The 19,332-nt window shown below is 41.9% G+C and overlaps 1 protein-coding gene across 1 annotated transcript in view; it reads left to right on the top strand.

Moving 5' to 3' along the window:
• LOC144829103 (pleckstrin homology domain-containing family A member 3-like) overlaps positions 1-19,332 on the top strand; it is a 124,230-nt gene that overhangs the window by 17,301 nt on the left and 87,597 nt on the right. The window contains exons 2-3 of the mRNA XM_078687910.1: positions 6,450-6,566; positions 17,323-17,478. Of these exons, the coding sequence (XP_078544036.1) occupies positions 6,450-6,566; positions 17,323-17,478 (273 nt within the window). The remainder of the gene's footprint in view (positions 1-6,449; positions 6,567-17,322; positions 17,479-19,332) is intronic.

Raw genomic sequence — 19,332 nt, 5'->3', positions numbered from 1 at the left:
CAATAAAATACACAGAACATAATCTTCTCAAAATTATTTACAAAAGTTTAAGCTATTGCCATTATAAATTACAATCACTTTTATTTAAGTATTAATTATTTAAAAAAATTAAAAGCCATTGTTATTTGTAATATCAATACATCTAAGTCACGTAAATACAAAACATGTTGCATTACAAATGCTATAGGTGTCACATTTGCAAAAGTTATAACTATTGGCATTGTAAATGACAATGCTATTAATTTAGCTATTTTCAAAACTAACACATAAATAAAAAAATTGTCATTTAGAAGACCAATAGCTGAAACTTTCCTAATGCGAGACCTATTGCATTGCAAATGCTTGTTACCTTCTTTGCTCTGACTTCAAAGTGAGAGGATTTATGTGACAATCGTGCGGACTACTCTGGGTATGCTGTACGATGTTATTTTTTTTTCTAGCACAAAACAAAATGTAAATGTCTGTAAATTAACTGTGCAGAGATTTCAGAATATGGAAAGCACAATGAAGCACATATTTTTGGTAATTTCCGAAGTGTGGTGGAAAGGGATATTTTGATACGATCAAAACAAATCAGTACGCTAGGTGATGACATTTCCACACGTCCTTTGTGCACTGTATACATTTATCAGTAAACCTGTACGTCTGTACAAATGTAATTGCCATTTCAATTGAAGATTAGTTCTCTCTAATGGCAGTATGCTACAACACCCACATACTCCACCTTACCCCACTCCACTCTAATATGCACCACTCCACTGTACTGTGCACCACTCCACTCTACTTTACTCCATGCCCCTCTACTCTACAACACTCTACTCTATGCCAATGCACTCCACCCCACACTACTCTACTATGCACCACTGCACTCTACGCCAATCCACAGAGCCACTCTAATCTGCTCTGCACCACTGCACTCTGTGACACTACTGTATGCCACTGCACTCTACACCATCTCACTCTACTCTAAAACCATCTACTCTATGCCGCACTATTCAACTCTTCACCAACCCACTCTACACCCCTCTAAGCCACTACAATCTACCCTGCGCCACTTCTCTGCACACTACGCTGCTTTACTCTACACTGATGCACTCTACACTGATGCACTCTACACCACTTTACTCAAGACCAACAGACCCTTCACCACTGCACTCTATGCCAATTTCCTCTGCACCACGCCACTATACTCTACTTTTAACCACTCCACTGTACACTACTATGCTCTACTCTGCAGCACACTACGCCACTGTACTCTGTTCTACACCATTGCACTTTACTTTACGCTGCACCACTCTATACTACTGCACTCTACACCAATGCACGCAACACCACTCTATTCTGAGACACTGCACCCTCTGCCACTCTACTCTGCACCACTGCACTCTGCCACTGCACCACTACTGCGCTCTACGCCACTATATTGCGCTCTACGCCACTATACTTTACGCCACTACAATTTACGCCACTACGCTCAACACCACTCTAATCTACAGTGCACCACTTCACTCTGCCACTACACTCTATGCCACTTCACTCTACCACTCTGCTATACACTACTGAGCCACTGCACTTAATGCCCCTGCACTCTACACCAGTGCATTCTATGTCACTACACTCTACTCCCCTTTTACTCTGCATCACTGTGTACACCATTCTAATCTATTCTGCCCCAGTGCACTCCATGCCACTGCACTTTACACCATTCTACTCTATGCCACTGCATTCTACGCCACTCTACACATCTGCACTCTACCCTGCACCACTTCACTCTACGTCACTTCATTCTACTCTGAAATAATGTACTCTAGTCACTGCACTCTACACCACTTTGCTCACTCCACTCTGGCATTGCACTCTACGCCATTGCAATCTACTCTGCACCACTTTACACTATGTCATTGCACTCTACCCCAGTGGGCTCTATCCCGCTATACTCAAATACAGTGCTCTGTATGCCAATCTACTCTGCACAACTGTACTTTATGCCATTCTACGAATTTAACTCTGCCACACTCCACTCTATGACGATATACTCCATTAAACTCTACTGTGACACTCAACTCTGCTCTGTGCCACTCCACTCTATGCAACTCATCGACACTACTCCACTTTGACGCTCGACACAACTCCTTCTGTGCCACTCAATGCCACTGTACTCCACTCTATTGTACAACACACTACTCCACTCTACTCCACTTCAGTCTGGCACTTTATGCCACTCCACTCTGCCATTCAACTCTCCTACACTGCTCCACTCTATGCCACTCCACTCTACAACAATCTACTCCTCTCTGCATCTCTCCACTTAACGCTGCTCCACTACATGACTCTCTATGCCACTCCACAAAATTCTACTCTACTCTGACATTCCACTCCACTCTGACATTCTACTCCACACCTTCCCACTTTGACACTCTACTCCCTCCAGGATACTCCACAACACTCTATTCCACTCCGCTCTTTGACACTCTACTTCATTCAGCTCAACTTTGACACTCTACTTCATTCAGCTCAACTTTGACACTCTACTTCATTCAGCTCAACTCTACATCACTCTATGCCACTCCACTCTCCTCTACCCTATTAACTTTGAGCCATCTGAACAGCAGCCACGCTGGTGTGAAACATGGCTAAAACATATTGGCAAAGCCAATAGCTCTTGCATAGGTGAGGCCTATTGATTGTGTCAAAGTTTTTTCATAAAGTGTGCTTGTGTTGCTGAACTATTTATTTGATTCTTACTCTTTTCCAGCAGTTCAGGTATTCTAAGTAGTCCATTCACTATTGAACTACCTGTTCAAACATTATGTTTAACCCCTTCAGCGCTGATGACAAAGCCAGCTCGTCATGGGCGTTACCTGCGCTACGCGGATGACGAGCTGGCTTTGTCACAAACCGCGCATTTTTAAAATTCCAGCGCACAGCGGGAAAACGCGGTAGCACGGAAGCGGTTAAATGATTGAAAAAAATGTTTGGGACCTATTTGTTTGCCTCTGAAACAGTTAAAACGTTGAACAAATTTCTCATCACATAAATTACTTTATTGTTTATCTAGAGCATATCTCGGCAGATACAGACAACCGTAACCACTTGTTTGTAAATTGCGAAGTTTTAAATAGTTTAACAAGTATTTGAAGTTATTGTTATGTGATCAAATGAAATTATTGTAAAGCTTGCAGGAGTATGAAGTAAGACATTTAAAGCAAGAAGCAGGATCTCAATCCTTGTTATTTAGTATCTAAATAGCAGGTATGAAATTAGGCAGCATACTTTATTTCCTAATCTGACTGTTGGTAATAGATGAAACCTTTCGTCCCCAGATTTCTCTGGCTACCTAAATACATGTTGCTTTTCGAAACTGTGTTGATTTACAGAATCAAGTTAAACCGCCAGCTTTATATTTAAACTTCTAACAATAAATGCTGCACCATTTACAGGATGTTTTACTTTTCCTGCTAGGTGGGTGGTGTGGAGGTATGGTTAGCATATAGTGTTGCCCCCTTAATTCAAACTTTTTTAGGTCGAGCCTGGGTAGCGCATGCGCTACGAGGCATGCTGTATTCAGGTAGGAACTTGAAGCTCCACCCATTTCCCGTCCATCTTTTCAATTGGCTCCTGTGACTGTCCTTTCTAAATCGTTGCTTTTGATTCATGAATAGGCTTAGTACTCACTACTTGGTACTGCCTTGTATGCATGTGTAACCTCTCATGAGAACTTGACTTTATACTTGTGTTGTTACACAGTCTGCTTTATCTAGTTTGTGAGCACTATTTTCTTTAATGATTTCCCCCTATTCCACACACGACATGCTTTCATACAACGCAGCATGCTGCCCCCTTTTATATTTTAATTAGTAATGGCGGTCCACAGCGCTTCTATATTACTTAGGCAGCGTGGTCTGCTTTAATTATAGCAGCTATGCTTCTTTATTTATTTAATTTGCCAGTGTGGTCCACTTTAACTATAGCGGCCACGCTTCTTTATTTATTGTAGTTGTCAGCGCGGTTCGCTTTAACTTTAGCGGGCACGTTGTGAAATCTTTTTTTTGTTGAGGGAAAGTGCCCATACCATGCTTTCACTTTAAAAGTGGCCATGCCGCTTTCTTTATACGCTGCTCTTCCGTATTCAGGTTACAACAAGCCGTTTCTAAACAAAAGTGCGATGCTGCCTTAAAGTGAAAGACAGTATGGGGATGGGGCGCTTTTACAAAAACAAAATGTTTTTGAACTTCACAAACAAATGTTTTTTTTTTGGTGAAAGCACCCCATGCCGTGATTTCACTTTAATGGTGTCCGCACCCCTTTCTTTAGACGTGGTTCACTGTAACCTGAATACAGCGAGCAGCATCTGAAGAAAGGGGAGTGTACAGTATTAAAGTGTTCTCGCATTTGCGAGAGTTTGAGCTATTGGTATTAGAAATGACAATGCCTTTTATGTAAGTGTTGGTTTTGCAAAACACATAAATATAAGGCATTGTCATTTACAATGCCAATAGCTTAAACTCCAGCAAGTGCAAGACCCATTGCATTGCAAATGGCTTGTTTCTTTTGCTGTAGAGTTTACATTTTCATTTCATTCATCCATTTGTACTAAAAATATATCTCTTGCATGCACACAAACTAAAGAATACTGGGGATTTGGTCTTTTCCCACCTTCAGACAATAAATATTGAGGCAGATCTAATTTTAGTGAATTCTAACAAATCCAGTGATTATGTTTAACCCTGAAGCCAGAACGGGGTTTAAAAAGTTCTTTTAAATTCAGCAACAATCACAAAAATGCTGTGGCTAGTGTTTGATTCGATAATTATCTGTGAAAGTTGAAATCTTTCATTCATTAAGGAAACCTTATAGACATAGGGCGGAATTAAATACAAAACGGTCTATTTTATGTAAAGTCAACTGGTGCTAACGAGTAGTACAAGCTACAAAGTATTCAATGTCGAGCATGAATTACCAATTTTTTTGTTCATTCCAAAGCCTTTTTTTATCCCCCAGCATTTGATGTGGTTTCACCACATAATGCCGTTTGCGGTTGAGCTGTGACTTTCTTACAGTTTTGATTCCCCCCACTTGCCAGTTGCTATAATGGTGTACATTTCCTGGGCATCCCTGGTTTTAGTCCCAGTAATCTGGTGCCATGTGGAAATTCAGATCCTGGCAAAGGTAAAGTACTTCAGGAGCAGATAAGAACGGAACAGAGGGATAATTCTGAAAAGTGGTTCAGACCCAAAAGTCTGTTCCAGAAGGGGAAACTCCATGAAGCAGTGGCGTCTTTCACTGATCCACAAGGTTAAGGACTCATAATGTTGCAGTTTGGTGTGCTCATCCCCAGCCGAGCATGCTTTTAGTGAGGTTGGGCTTGCATCTCCAAGTTCAGAATGGTGAGGTTTAGGTAGCTGCCCCGACCAATTCAGTATTCACAATGGTTGGGGTTTTGGCTGCACCCACAGGTTCAAGATTAGGGTAATGAATTGCATTCACCTCGATGGAGACTAGTAAGTAAACAAAGAAATGCACAGTGTAAAAAAGCAAACATCGTGACATTGGTTTACTAATTGCTTTTAATCTGACTTGCTTTAACTTGCCTAAACTCTTTTCATATGGGAAGTTTGCAAATATATGAGGTCTTGTGTAGTGTTTAGGTCTTGTGATCCTTCTTTGGTGGTGATATATGTGCATGATGCCTCATCAATGAATCCCTCAGAGTGCTTTGGGGGAAAAACAGACATTCCTAAACGGGAAGTTAAAAAAAAAAAAGAAGAAAAGTAGGGTGATCTGCCATGTTAGGGAATGTGAATGCTTTATTAAGAAGTCATGTCCAGCAATCTTATAATAGTTGGGGAATAGCTGAGAATCTAAAGTTAATGGATGCTATTCTATGTTTCCTCCAATATAGCTGCCATGGAGATCCATTCCTGTGATGATATGGCAGGAGGCCACTGTGCCAAGAATAGTACCTGCAGACAACCAGGTGGTTGCTCATCTTCATTAAAAGCATTGTCACAGTACAGGTCTTGACTTCTGTTGTGCACCGCCACCATGATGGAACGGGCAGCTGTGACTTGATAAACTCTTTGGACTGATGTTTGTATTTTCTAGTGTCATCCGTGACTGTGTTTTCAGTCCTGTGCTTTTCGCTTGCATATATTTGCTATCTGATGCGTTAGTCTAATTAGCTCAGTAGAGGCAAACCAAAACTACAGTACGCAGAAAGCATTAGATTTTCACATGAAAGTCCAGACCTGAAAACTGTTTCTGTAATGATGTGAAGTGAGGTGACCATCCTTATGTGGTCGCCGGGTCTGAACACAAACCCATGTATTGAGACACTGATGGCAGTCACAGTCATAAAAGGAGCAGAGCTGAAATAAAATGCCAATGACCTCTTGGAATGAAAGCTTACTGCCAGCAGTTTCTAGAGCTATTTTTTTGCTTTTCTCCAGGATGGCAGCCACGCTACTTTGTGCTGGATAGTGGCATTCTGTCGTACTACGATTCGCAGGAGGATGTGGGCAAAGGAAGTAAAGGCAGCATCAAGATGGCGGTCTGTGAGATTAAAGGTCAGTGGATCTAGCTTTAACCTTAGCCTCAAAATTCCGTTAAATTTGCTGATCCAGCCTTTCTGTCTGTCCTCCCTAATATCTGTATGCTGTACTAATACTAGGACTGGTCTAGTGGGCTCTGCTCTCTTCTTCTTGTCACACATTCTTCCCCTGAGCACTGAAAATTCTATACTAAAACTACTAGATATCTTGTATCTCTACAGTCAGGGGTGTGGAATTCCTAAAGCCCGACGCCCAGGACATATTTTTGGGATCAAGGGCAACAAGTTTTCATTTGTATGTTGTCCCTGGGACAAGTAGGCCCAACCCCCTGCAGCACAAACCCTTTGGCTGCCAGTTTGCAGTACCACATTATGAATCGGGAAAGGGCACTGTCTGAAGTTAAGTTAATATTTTTGCCCATATGTTAGGGTTAATATTGTTCAAACTTGTATTTATGTTTCATTAATTGAAAGCCTTTACTATTAGTGTGAGCGCTCTAAGTAAATGTTGTAAGCTCTGACTGCACTACTAACAGTAATACCAGTATAAAAATGTGTACACACGTTTTCAAAGATTTGCAATCTGAGGCTATTTATAGTGCTCCCATAATGCTCTCAGATTTGATGCAAATATTTGCAGAAGCTTGAAAGTGAGATTGATCATTCTTTGCTTTCGAAATAAAATGTAATTAAAAAATGAAAGCAGGAAAAAAACATTTTGCGAAACTACTGTAAAATTCCAGGTACCATTTCTTTGCAGCAACATTGAATAATATGTGTTGATGCATGCTAGTATTTCCCCCCCAAAATTCATTATGGAAAATCAGTGTAACCAGTTTCAGTAAGATTATGGGAAGCAAAAAAAAAGAAGCATTGGCAAAGCCAGTAGGTCTGAAATTGGTGTTCAGCTTTTTAGTTTTGTCAATGTGTGACTTGTTTTGGCATGGCTTTTGTAAAACCTTATTGGTGTGGGAGCTGCTGGGCCCTCACCATTATAACAAACACTGGCAAAAAAAAAAAGTTTTTTGGTCTTAAAAACCACACACTGCCACAGTAGTTACTGGCACTAAACACAACTACTTTGTGTGGCAATATGCTCCTTGAGAAAGAGCAGAATGCTGTCACTCACAGTGAAGGCAGCCGATTCAGAGAGAGAGACGGAATTTGAATAAAAGACGAAAGGTCACGGTCAACGCCAGACCAAATTAAGGGCCCAATTATTAAAGAAAGTCTCAAAGGTGCCCCCATGGTATATGTCCTTGCATAAAGTGCAGCTATACTGCTTTCTTGAATTCCCTGGAATTTACAGAATTAGGACAAGAAATAGTACTCCTAGCAAATATCTGTGAACTGCATTTTAGCATGAGCAAATGTGCATGTGTGGATTGGCTCATATGAAAATCTGAGTGTTTGCAAGTTCACTTTCCCTCCAACCATTTTTTTCCTAACTCTGGAAGAAGGTTTACTTCGGCCATTGTCGCCTGTAAATTTCCAACATTTCTCAGAATGGGAAAAGATTAGAGAAGAGTTGTTGAAAACCCTTAAAACCTGCAGGTGAGTAGGTTTGCACCGACTCAAAAGGGCATTCTAACCCTGGAACTATTGCTTACCACTACCTTCAGCCCCAGTATGCACATCTGCGGAAATGTGATAACATAAGGGAATTGCAAGTATTCCATCACTACTATGGTATGAGCCCATGCATAATCGAAGAGGCTATATCAGAGCTCTTATATAATGAGATTTCTGCCATAATTTGTTGCCGCACTACTTGGCACCAAAGGGACAAGAGGATTTTTTTTACAGGACAAGTAGATTTATGAAGAACTATGCCCCATTGACAAGTAGATATTTAATTAAATTCCACACCCCTGAGTACCACATTATGGATCATGGAAGGGTATTGTCTGCAGTTAAGGGAATATTTGTGTCCATGTGTTAATGCTGCTTAAACTTGTATTTATGGTTAATTAATGCAAAGCTTTTATTATTAGGTTGAGCGCTTTAAGTAAATGTTGAAAGCTCGGACTCCACTACTAACAGGGATTCCAGTATAAACATCTGTACACACGTTTGAAAAGTTTTGTAATTTGAGGTTATGTATAATGCTCCCAGAATGCTCTCTGATTAGATGCAAATATTTGCAGAAGCTTGAAAGCAAGATTGATGATTCTTTGCTTTAAAAATAAAATGTTCACAAAAAAATGCAAGTAGGAAAATTCTTTTTTGCGAAACTACTGCCAAACTTTAGGTACCATTTCTTTTTTAGCATCATTTAGTAAAATGAGTAGATGTATGTTATGATTTCCCAAAAATATTCAAAATGGAAAATCATTGTAACCAGTTTCAATAAGATTGTGGGAAATATCAAAATAAACAAATCTTGGCAAAGTTATTAGGTCTGAAATTGGTGGTCATCCTTTTGGTTTTGCCAAAATGTCTTGTTTTGACATGGTTTTTGTAAAATCTTATTGGTGTGGGAGCTGCTGGAACCTCACCATTATAACAAACATTGGTAAAAGCATAAAAACCATTAGGGTCTCAAAAAGCACACATTACCTCTGTAGTTCCTGGCAATGAACAAAACTGTTTTGTGTGCCCATATGCTCCCTGTGAAAGAGCAGAATACTGTCACTCACAGTAAAGCGAGCCAATAGTCGGAGACACAGATAGACCGAGAGAGACATAATTTTAATAAACACAAAAGATCATGGTTAACACCAGACCTAATTAGGAGCCCAATTATTTAAAAAAAAGTCTCAAAAGTGCACCCACAGTATATGTCCTTGCATTAAGTGCAGATTTATGGCTTTCGTAAATTCTCAAGAATCTACAGAAGTAGGCCAAGAAATAGTACTCCTAGAAAATATTTGTCAACAGCATTTAAGCATTAGCAAGTATGCATGTGTAGATTTACTCATGCGAAAATCTCTTGAGTGTTTGGATCACTTTCCCTCCAACCACTTTTTTTCCCAGCCCTGGATGAAGTTTTATGCCTGCTATTTTGTCAGGATTAAATTTACAGCGTTTCTCAGTATGGGAAAAGATTAGAGAAGAACTGGTGAAAACAATTAAAACTTGCAAGTTGTTAGGTTGGCATAGACCCAAAAGTGCATTTCAACCCTGGAACTATTACTTACCACTATCTTCAGCCCCAGTAGGTCGATCTGTGGAAACATGGCAGAATAAGGGAATTGCTAGTATTAAAATCCTACAGTAGTATGAGCCCTGACATAAGCACATAGGCTACATCAGAGCTCTTATATAATGAGTGCTGCCATAATGTGTCGCCGCATTACATGGCAAAAAAGGGGCAAGTGCATTTTGTTACAGGAAAAGTAGATTTATGAAGCAACCTGCCCCATGGACAAGTAGATATGTTATTAAATTCCACACCACTGTGATGGTTCATGGTCCTTTCAAAGACCCAAGTCTCCTTCCCTACATGTTGAGTGTGTAGTATTGATGCAGTCAATAATTGTCAAGTGGCTCTGCTGATGTTGTCTTCTCTCGTTCTGAACTGTGTCTGCATTCTCATCAAGCAGGCATGCTGACTCTCTCCAAACCATCCTTCAGCTCCCTCTTTCTCTGTGCCCCTCTTCGCCTCTAAATTTGCTGTACAAAATAAGTGGCAGGTCAGCCCTTTTTGTATAGCATGCTTGGTAATGCCAATACTCAGCCATTCTTTTCGTTTCTTCTTCCTAATTGCCTGCACAGCCAAGAGGAATGCTGGTGGTTTGAAATTAATTTTAAGGCAACAAACTGTTAGATATGTTTGTTCCCCTTGGAATGGAAGGCTTTCTCTTCAATCCCAACCTTTATATCTGAATGTAAAGATTTGTTTACCTTTAAATGTAAAGGATCAGGGTGTTCCACCAGCACCATGTGTATAAACCATCTGTGCAGGAACTAGTAATGTGTATCTTGATTACTTCCCAAACGTGGAATGTTTATAAAATTCCTTTTTTCCATCTGCTTTGACCATTGTCACATGTGACAAACTGCAAAAAAATGATCTGTTCATGGCACTCTGTTGAACAAGGCCATACTTTATATGTAAACTGGATCTTTGAGGAGGATATTTTACACGAGGCTGCTACTTGCTGTGCAAAGGTTTAGCAGTGGTTGAGAAAGATAGTTTGTTAAACCCTACAACAGTAATATGCACTTCGTGTCTGCAGATAGCGGTATCAGCAGCATCTTATGTTAACATTCCAAATGAAGTAATAACATGGGAATCCGCTAAGGAACAACTCAGTCACCCAGCCTAAAATGTGGGTCGACTAGTAGGAGTTGCCGGGCCCATCAAGATTACGAGTAACAGGGTTACTTCTCATCCGGGCACTTTTCCCGTGGGATTTTGGCTGCTCATAGCTGGTGAAATCCCCAGGTGAAAATGTGTCGGAGATAAATTATAGCTTGCAGTGCTTATGTCCTCAATATGTTTGTTCAAGTAAATAACACCCCAAAGTGAAATGAAATTAAACAACTCATAATTATACAAATGAATGATACAACAATCGTACTCCTTTCTGTCAAAGTGGTATGGGCAATGCCATATATAATCTCATTTAAAACATAATTTCAACATTTTTAATTATGCCCGTTTCATTAAGGGTGGGCCATGAGCATTATAATTGGTGTGCGAATTATGGCTTGCATGGCTGTTGTGTGAGTTAAGGATTCTGATCCTAGCCATAAATTGCAAGTTTCAGTGGTTTTTCTGTTTAAATTTGTAATCAATAAAAGTTTTTTTTTTTTTAAATGTTTAGTTGTGCTAACAAAGACAATCTTAACTTCACTTGAATTTTTGATTTTTTTTCTTCGGTGAATATATGTAGAGATGAATGGATACATAGATATATGTGACAGATAACCAATGCCAGCCATATCGAATCTGCCTATTTCATTGTCCGGTGCAGTGCTCTAAGTGATTGCAGCAGTTAGAATGCGATTACTCCTCTGTGTGTCCTGTGTTCTCTGAAAGATTTGGTCCATTACACCATTTCTGGTATATTGGTTTGTGTATTTACCACCCTTTCCTTTCAGAAAAACTAATTATTTTACTTTTCGACCCTCAGTGGCAAGTCCTGTTTAATCAGCTCTTGGTCTAGAGCCACAACATACCTGGCAGGCATGTTGTATTTTTAGCCCTCTGGAATTTAAAATTGTTCATAGCTCATCTCTCACTCAATTGTTTCAGACTTTACATAGTTCAGTCCTTTCATCTTTCTTTGTAAGGTTGCTGTTGCAGCCCTTGATCTCTCTTGTTCACACTCCACTGGACTGTATGTATTTGGATACTGTTAATTGAATCCCCTGTAACTAGAAAGCACGCCTTTGACAAAAGTTTCCAAAGCAAGGCCAGTGTCAAATATTATTCTCTCCATCTGTCTTTAAAGTGAGTTGTTATGTTTAACTGACTGGAATACTCTACTCCTGCAGCTGTTTCACCCTGATAGAGATGCTGTCATCAGGGGCTGTCTGCTTGCCAGAGGCAGGTGCCACAGGGGATCAGATAGGTTGTTTGGTGGCGGCATATCTAACCGGCTATTGGGAGGTTGAAGGCTGGAGCATGCAACAAGGAAGTAATATTTCTTGAGTATGCTTAGTCTTTTTGTCACTCGACTGGAATATCAACATTCCAGTTTAAGCGCAAAAGCCTCAGGGTCTTTTTGTCTGAGTGGAATTTCCTGTGTGTGTTCTTTTTGTATACTTCTCTTTTGTAGTGGGCTCTACATGCAAAGAAATTCTAATAATAGTATATAATTTATGGCATTTTGCTTTGTACTGCATAGGGTAATGAGTTTCCCTTTGTTCGCTGTTTCTGTGCTACCATAGCTTTTACAGTTAACTTCCTCTCAATACCTGTATAACTTGTGACTCCAAGCGCTGTGGGTTACTCCCCATGTGCCAGAATGAAGTGCGTTCGTGTAAGCCCTGCTGGGAGCCCCCCTCTCACGTGCTGAGTCTCCATGACTTGTGCTTCATTGTGGGGCCCTCTCATCCACTGGTTTGTTTGACGTCTAGTACTGCAACTCTGCAGGTGGATCCCTGTCACCATGCCATCTGTTACTGGCTCTGCAAGAAGCTTCTTCTCTCCCCATGCACTGGTATGGTTTGTGCTATTGCATGTGATACATGTGGTCTTCATCCTCATTTGTGCCTGAATGGCTTGTGTTATTGTAATCATCCCCCAGCACCGTCTACCTCTGTGTAAGCTTTGTGAACTTGCGTAAAGACGACGAAGTCCATAAAGAGCACCTAACATGCATTTGCCCGGTCAAGGAATTCCTTCTTCACTAATGGAATTACATACAATGGTTAGACCTCTGAGACTGATATTGCAGATATCATAGACATTCGATGAATGGGGCACCCCCTGCACCTGAGAGGCCTGCCTTACATCCCTCTCGTTCATCCTGTGCATAGATGACTTGTAATATTGTGAGCTCTGGAGGGACTTTCTTTGCAGCTGCTTGTCTGTCTTACTTGTGACTACATTGCACACATGTTTGCACCCATAAGGTAAGAATTTGGCACAGAGTAACCAGAAGAACTAGTCCTCATTCTATGGTTCACTTAGTTCTTCGTTAGACAACTTTTGAAGTAAGCCCTCCATCGATCTATTCCCTGCATGCCGGTGCCCAGTTCCCTTCAAGGTCCATTCACCTCACCCATCGTCTCCGCCCCCAGTCGAGCTTCGCTGCAGGAAGGATAACTGAGAATACGGATTGAAATAGGGTGATGGAATGGATTACCACCAAAGCTCTCCCCAGGAACACATCAAGTACTCATGATTGGACCATGACAACATCTCCTACGAGTCCTGCCTCGCCTTGCTCTCTGAAAAGTCAGCAGCCTTCTAACCAAAACCATACCCAGGGATATAAGTACACTCTGCTTTCACATTAATTCATAGCCCCACAAAAGGCCTCATACTGAGGTAGAGCATCACTCCTGCAGCAGTCAGGCATCAAACGCTGTGCACAAAAAACTGATGCCTCCAGGGCATCCACTTCCTTTTGACTCTGGTCGGGACCGAGAGAAGGCTTCAGATAAGAGGAGCCCACCCAATTGCATTGATCTTTATCGGCCGTTGATTCCCTACACAGCCCCAAGGCCCCAGAAGTCTCTCCTACACAGGAAGCCGGTGCGAAGGCACCCTCAAAGCTAGCAATGGCACCCATAATGGCATTGACCAGTTCTTTAGTAATGTCGTTGATGCCAAAAGCACCGCCTACAGTTTGTCCAAGGAATCAGAGCAGCCAATACCTCAGAGATTCCATGAGCAGCTCAGTGCCAGGCAGAAATGCCTCTTGATCCATCCTGTCATTGTGAAAATCTCGAAGAAGTCGACAGACCCTGCCTTGCAAGAAGAGGCTTGCCTTTAATGAAGAACCCTCTTCTGAAGTCCTCCATAACTGGTACTGAAGAGGCATTGAGACAGGGCCAGTAGCCCTCCACTGTGTGTCCTACCTCCACCAGCTCTACTTCAGCTACCATGTTCATGCACCTCACCCCCTTTTCGTCTGCTAGAGACACCTGAGGGGTCCCCATGTAAATTTTCGGATCCATGGATCCTTATTGATCCTGTTGATCTCTATGACCAGCTCTTTGATCCAGCGCCTACAGCGGACCCCTCGGACAACTACAACATTGATAACCCCCATAACACCCCCGACCATATCTCCTTTGGTTGACCCAGATCTGGACCACTATCCCTTCAGGCCATCCTGCTTGATGATACTACAGTCTACTATGAGGTCATCCAGCTGGCTGTGGCCTTGTAAAGAATGTGGTTATGCACGGTCTTTACAAGGAATATTAGCAATGCTCACCAAATCGCAGTGGATGGTGCAGTTCCAACCTGTGCTCAAGGGCATGCTTAAATCCGTACCAAAGCCCATAAAGGTGAGGATAGTAACACCCAGGGTGGAGAAAAAATACAAACCCTCATCCAGAGTTCCTGTCTACATCAATTGCCATGTTCCTCTGACTCCCTGGTGAGCCACACTGACTGCAAAAGGGCCTCTGCTGAGGATCCAGGCGGTGCGTCCCCGCCTGACAAGGAGAACAAGAAAACAGATTTGGTGGGCAAGAGGGTGGCCATAGGAACAGTTAACCAGTGGTGTATAGTCTGCTCCGTCCGACTCCTCCCCCACTATGACAGGTCTCAGTGAGAAAAGATGCAGGAACTTCCATAAGGGGGCGAAAAAGGTGTCTGGAGACAAGACCGTCTCCAGCAGCAACATTGTTTGTGCCCTTGATGTTGTGGGTACAGTCTCCTCCTTAGGTAATACACTCCGCATCTCTGGGTTTAAACCAGAGGTCTAGCAGCATTTCCTTAACCTCCCATTCGACTGGAAACCCCTCTTTTTACCACAGGTTGATGAGATGCTTAGAGAAAATTAGGAGCACAGAGATAGCGAAATCTATTGGTCCCCTACAAAGTCCAGCTGCTTGGAGCGTACTAGGGGAGGAGCGAAAGCATTTTCCGATCACCTTAACTCTTATCGGAGATAGCAGAAGTCCTTTCTCTAGCAGGCGATAAGTGGTTACACCAGAGGATCCTACAGGAGTAACAATGATATGGGTAGGAGTAGAGGCAGCTCTGGTAAAAAAAAGCCTCTGCCTCCAGACACTGAATCTCCATCAGTAGTGCATGCCTATTTTCCAGTGAAGCCTGCAGGCTGACCACATGGGCCTGCTTTGCGGCAAAGTGAAACAAGTTTCTCCACTATTGCATTCACAAGTAACTTGACCCTCTAAAGCTCAGTTTTCTGGGCATCATTTGTTATCTCTTGCACCTCCAGAAGTGGGGTGTCTCCTACAATTCCATGTGCCTACATCTAAATGCTTTTGCCAACTATGTGCAATACGGGGAACATTTGTATGACTTGTTTAAATTTCTAGTAGTCTAGCCATTCATGGAGGGCCTTAAAAAGGTCATAGCTCCCAGAGTACCCCCCTACACTGTGTGAAACCTTAATGTAGGTCTCACCAGGTTCATGGATTAACTTTTTGAATCCTTTCCCTTTCATTTCCTTTCGTGGAAGGTGGCTTTCTTAGTAGTCATAACTTCCCTCTGGGGCATCAGTAAGCTGCAGGTACTTACTGTATAAGAGCCTTTCATTCTGGTTCAGGGGCAGGGTTGTCATAAGAACTAATTCAATGTTTCTCCCAAAGTTAGTATCTATCCCCTTTCCACCTCAATCAGACTATAGAGCTTTCAGTTTTATTTCTTCAGCAGACCTTTTATTGGAGTGAGCCCTCACACCTTCGACGTTAAACATGTTTTTATATAGTATATTGATACGACCAAGCCCTTCCACTAGTGTGACAAAAGACTTCCCTTCTTTAAGGCTGGCATAGCTAGATGGATAATGAAGTGTGTCCAAACCCACTATTACATAGCTAACAGAACCCTATATGTACCCCATCCCCTGGGCACACACTACCCATTAGAAAGGGGCTCTATGTATTTCTTGGGTAATATCTCCACTAACTGACATACAAGGGCCACCTGGTCAACCCTCTAAATTTTTACTAAATGTTGTTTTGTGGACATCTTTTCCCACCAGTCGACCGGTATTGGCCAGACAGTCTTAAGAAGTTTATTTCATACATCTGCATCGTACTCACACCATCCATTGCTTGTGAAGGGTGCTGCTTTACAGTCTGTGTAGAGCATGTGCATCTACAGCCACACATGCTGCGAACTGGAAACCCCGCAAGCATCTGTTCATAGCATGTAGTGCAGTAGATTCTCATGCGCCCCCTTCTTCCTAAAAGCCTGTTTGCTGCCAATCTCTTATCTTATTACCTGGTTGATACTGTACAACACACATGGCTCACCTTGCTACATTCACTCGCCACTCCATACATACTCTCTCACCCACTGTGTGAAAAGCAATCTATCGAACATGGAGTCGGTGCCCATGCACATTGTACACTAAGGGTGGAGTCGCAGTACATCCTGTGACTTGAAAGACTTCTTCATAGGAAAAACAAGCTGCAATTTTCCGAGCCCTACGCTAGCTAGGGGGCAGGAGTATATACAGTGTATGTATCTACAGCTCTACATGCCACAAACCGATGCTTAGGGAGTAAGTAACATTTTCCTTCTGTACAGAAAGGCACAAAACTCGTCGATCTCATAGGCAGCACTCACGATCACAACAAGCACTTCTGCTTATATTGCATGCAGGTTCTCCTTCTCTAGTAGTTCTCTGCACTCCTGCACCAGGACACCTTCAGCATGCAGACAAAGCAGTGTAAACAAGAAAAAACAAGGCACCAGGCCTTTTCCATCCATGCACCAAGAATCTGTAACAACATCCTTGTTTCAATCACGACCACTTTAACGTTACTCCAAAATAGGAAAGAGCTGAAGACGCACCTCTTTAAAGAACACTATATAAAGTCCACATGACCATGCATTCACAGTCCTTAAACCAGCAGCCTATCCCTCTGTAATTTTATGCTTATCTTTGACCCTGTACAGCACTCTGCTGCCTATTGGATAGATTTGCGCTATGGAAATTTCACATACACAGATGCATACAAACATAAATAACCCACTGAAGAGATGTGTGTATCTACCATTTCACAGGTTCGAATACTATAGGGGATGTTGATGGTAGTAGGAGTACTAACACATTTAATAATAACTTCTACTATACAAGACAAATTTCAATTGCTATGTTTTGTTTAAATGGTCATTATTATGTATGTATTGCTTAATTGCTTCTGACTTCTCTCCTCTTTAGTACATTCAACTGATGCCACAAGAGTGGACCTGGTAATCCCTGGCGAGCAGTATTTCTACCTCAAGGCAACAAATGCAGCTGACCGACAGAAGTGGCTGGTGGCTCTCGGCAGTGCCAAAGCCTGCCTAGGAGACAGCCGGACGCGCAAGGAGAAAGGTCAGTAAAAAAAATAACATTTAAAGGAGGCTGACACTTTTATCTTAATTGGCTCAAGCCCCATTTTATTTTTGACCATCCATGAATCGCCCCATTTTTTTATGAGCATATCCTCCAACAGTGGGTTTAGAGGTTTTACAGGTGTGTATCATCTCCAGTTGGAATATAACGTCTTGAAGTAGATAAAAGAAAAGGACCAATACAGCTAAAAATGTACCACAGTAATGGGGAATCCGCGAAAGTTGTAACCATGACCGGTAATGCCGCAGATAGAACTACTGGCATACCAAGAAGGTCACCATATCATAGATTGAAGTGCATTGTCTGAGGTTTGAACGCTTGCAGGCCTGGTGGTTTACTAACGTTTAAACAATCACTGTACTTTCACTAACACCTTGCTATAAAGGAGAACATTGAACTTCAGAAGAAAGCAAAGATCGTATTGGAATTCAGGAGGAGGAATGAACTGGTTAAATCGGCCTTCAAATCTGAATTCTGAACAGTGTTGCATTCTTTTATTTCCCTCATTAGGACTTCCATTTACATCTTGAGCTGGGAAAGCTGATTCCCCTTTAGGAAATCGTGAGGGAAGGCTTATTCATGGTGGATGTAGTGTGAGGGGGTGGGGTAGTTAAAGTGTCCCTGAAATATTTGGTGCTAGAAAGTGGATGTTCAATTTTCTCACTTTTTACTATCAAAATTCTTTCAATTTGGAAATGTCAGCTAAACAAAGATTTTATTTTGAAACATTTCAACATCTCTGTTGTAGGAGTTGTCCGTTTACCGGGATCAAAGTTCAGTGTTGTTTAAATATGCCACCTTTCCTCCAGGCTGATTAGATGTGTGTGGCTCCACCCAGATGTCAAACCTAGTTTTTCAGGCACCTGGAATCAGAAAAGCATGTGTTTAGCGATGCCAGCGAGATACTTCATAGCATTACCTCACCACGCTTTTACCACTGTTTGCCTTCCCTGGCTGAGGAATAATCAATTTGTAACAGAATATACTCTTAGAGTAGGCTGCAGGTTCTAGCTCTGGACAGGGTAGCTCATGTTTTATCCTTTAGAAGCGCATACATTCAAAATCTGTTTGAATTTAGTGTGGTTTTCAATTGAAAAGGTTTAATTGAAAAATATCTGAGTGCTTTGTCAGTGCTTAGTGATATTGTGATTTTAACTTTCATGTTGTTGGCAACTTACGTCTGGGCCACCGCCTTGGTGGCATCAAGATATTATTGGGATTAGCTCTATGTGCACTTCTAATAGGCTGTGTTCCTGGGTAAATACCCTCTCCTCTTTAGGGAGGCAGTGTTCTGTTGAGTGCCTGCAGAAATTTGGTGGTGAAAGCAGGATTGGGATGCAAGCAGGATTGGGATGCCTCGACAGCCGTCTGAAGTTCCCAGTGTGGACTTTTAGTTAGGAGCCTTGCAGATCAGGGAATGAGGTGCATCAGCGGAGCAGTATATATTTGCACCCATCATTTACTGTCCTTATCATGACGCCTGCTGGTAAAGTGCAACAGCCAGAACCGAGTCATGAGCAAAAACCCTTAATTGGAGTCTGAGAGGGAAACATGCAGCCTGTATCAATTTTGTAGTCTGGTATTCCATTCTGTATCCATTCCGTAGTTCCTTAGTATACAAGCAAGTTTAAGAGCAAGCCCAAAAGTGGCGGGACTGATACATTCTCTCTGGGGTGACATACCTGTCATGGAAAAATAAGCTTTACTATGAGTAAATTATTATGAATGGGTAGTACAGCAATTATGATCAAGGCATTGGTCGATCTGTTGTTGGTCATGGGACTACAAATAATGTGGGCAAACTTGCCACTGGTTGTGCATTAGCTTCCTCGA

Source organism: Lissotriton helveticus, chromosome 1_1 (assembly GCF_964261635.1).
Source record: "Lissotriton helveticus chromosome 1_1, aLisHel1.1, whole genome shotgun sequence".
In the NCBI taxonomy this organism is placed as follows: domain Eukaryota; kingdom Metazoa; phylum Chordata; class Amphibia; order Caudata; family Salamandridae; genus Lissotriton; species Lissotriton helveticus.
This window is presented reverse-complemented; position numbering and strand designations above follow the sequence as displayed.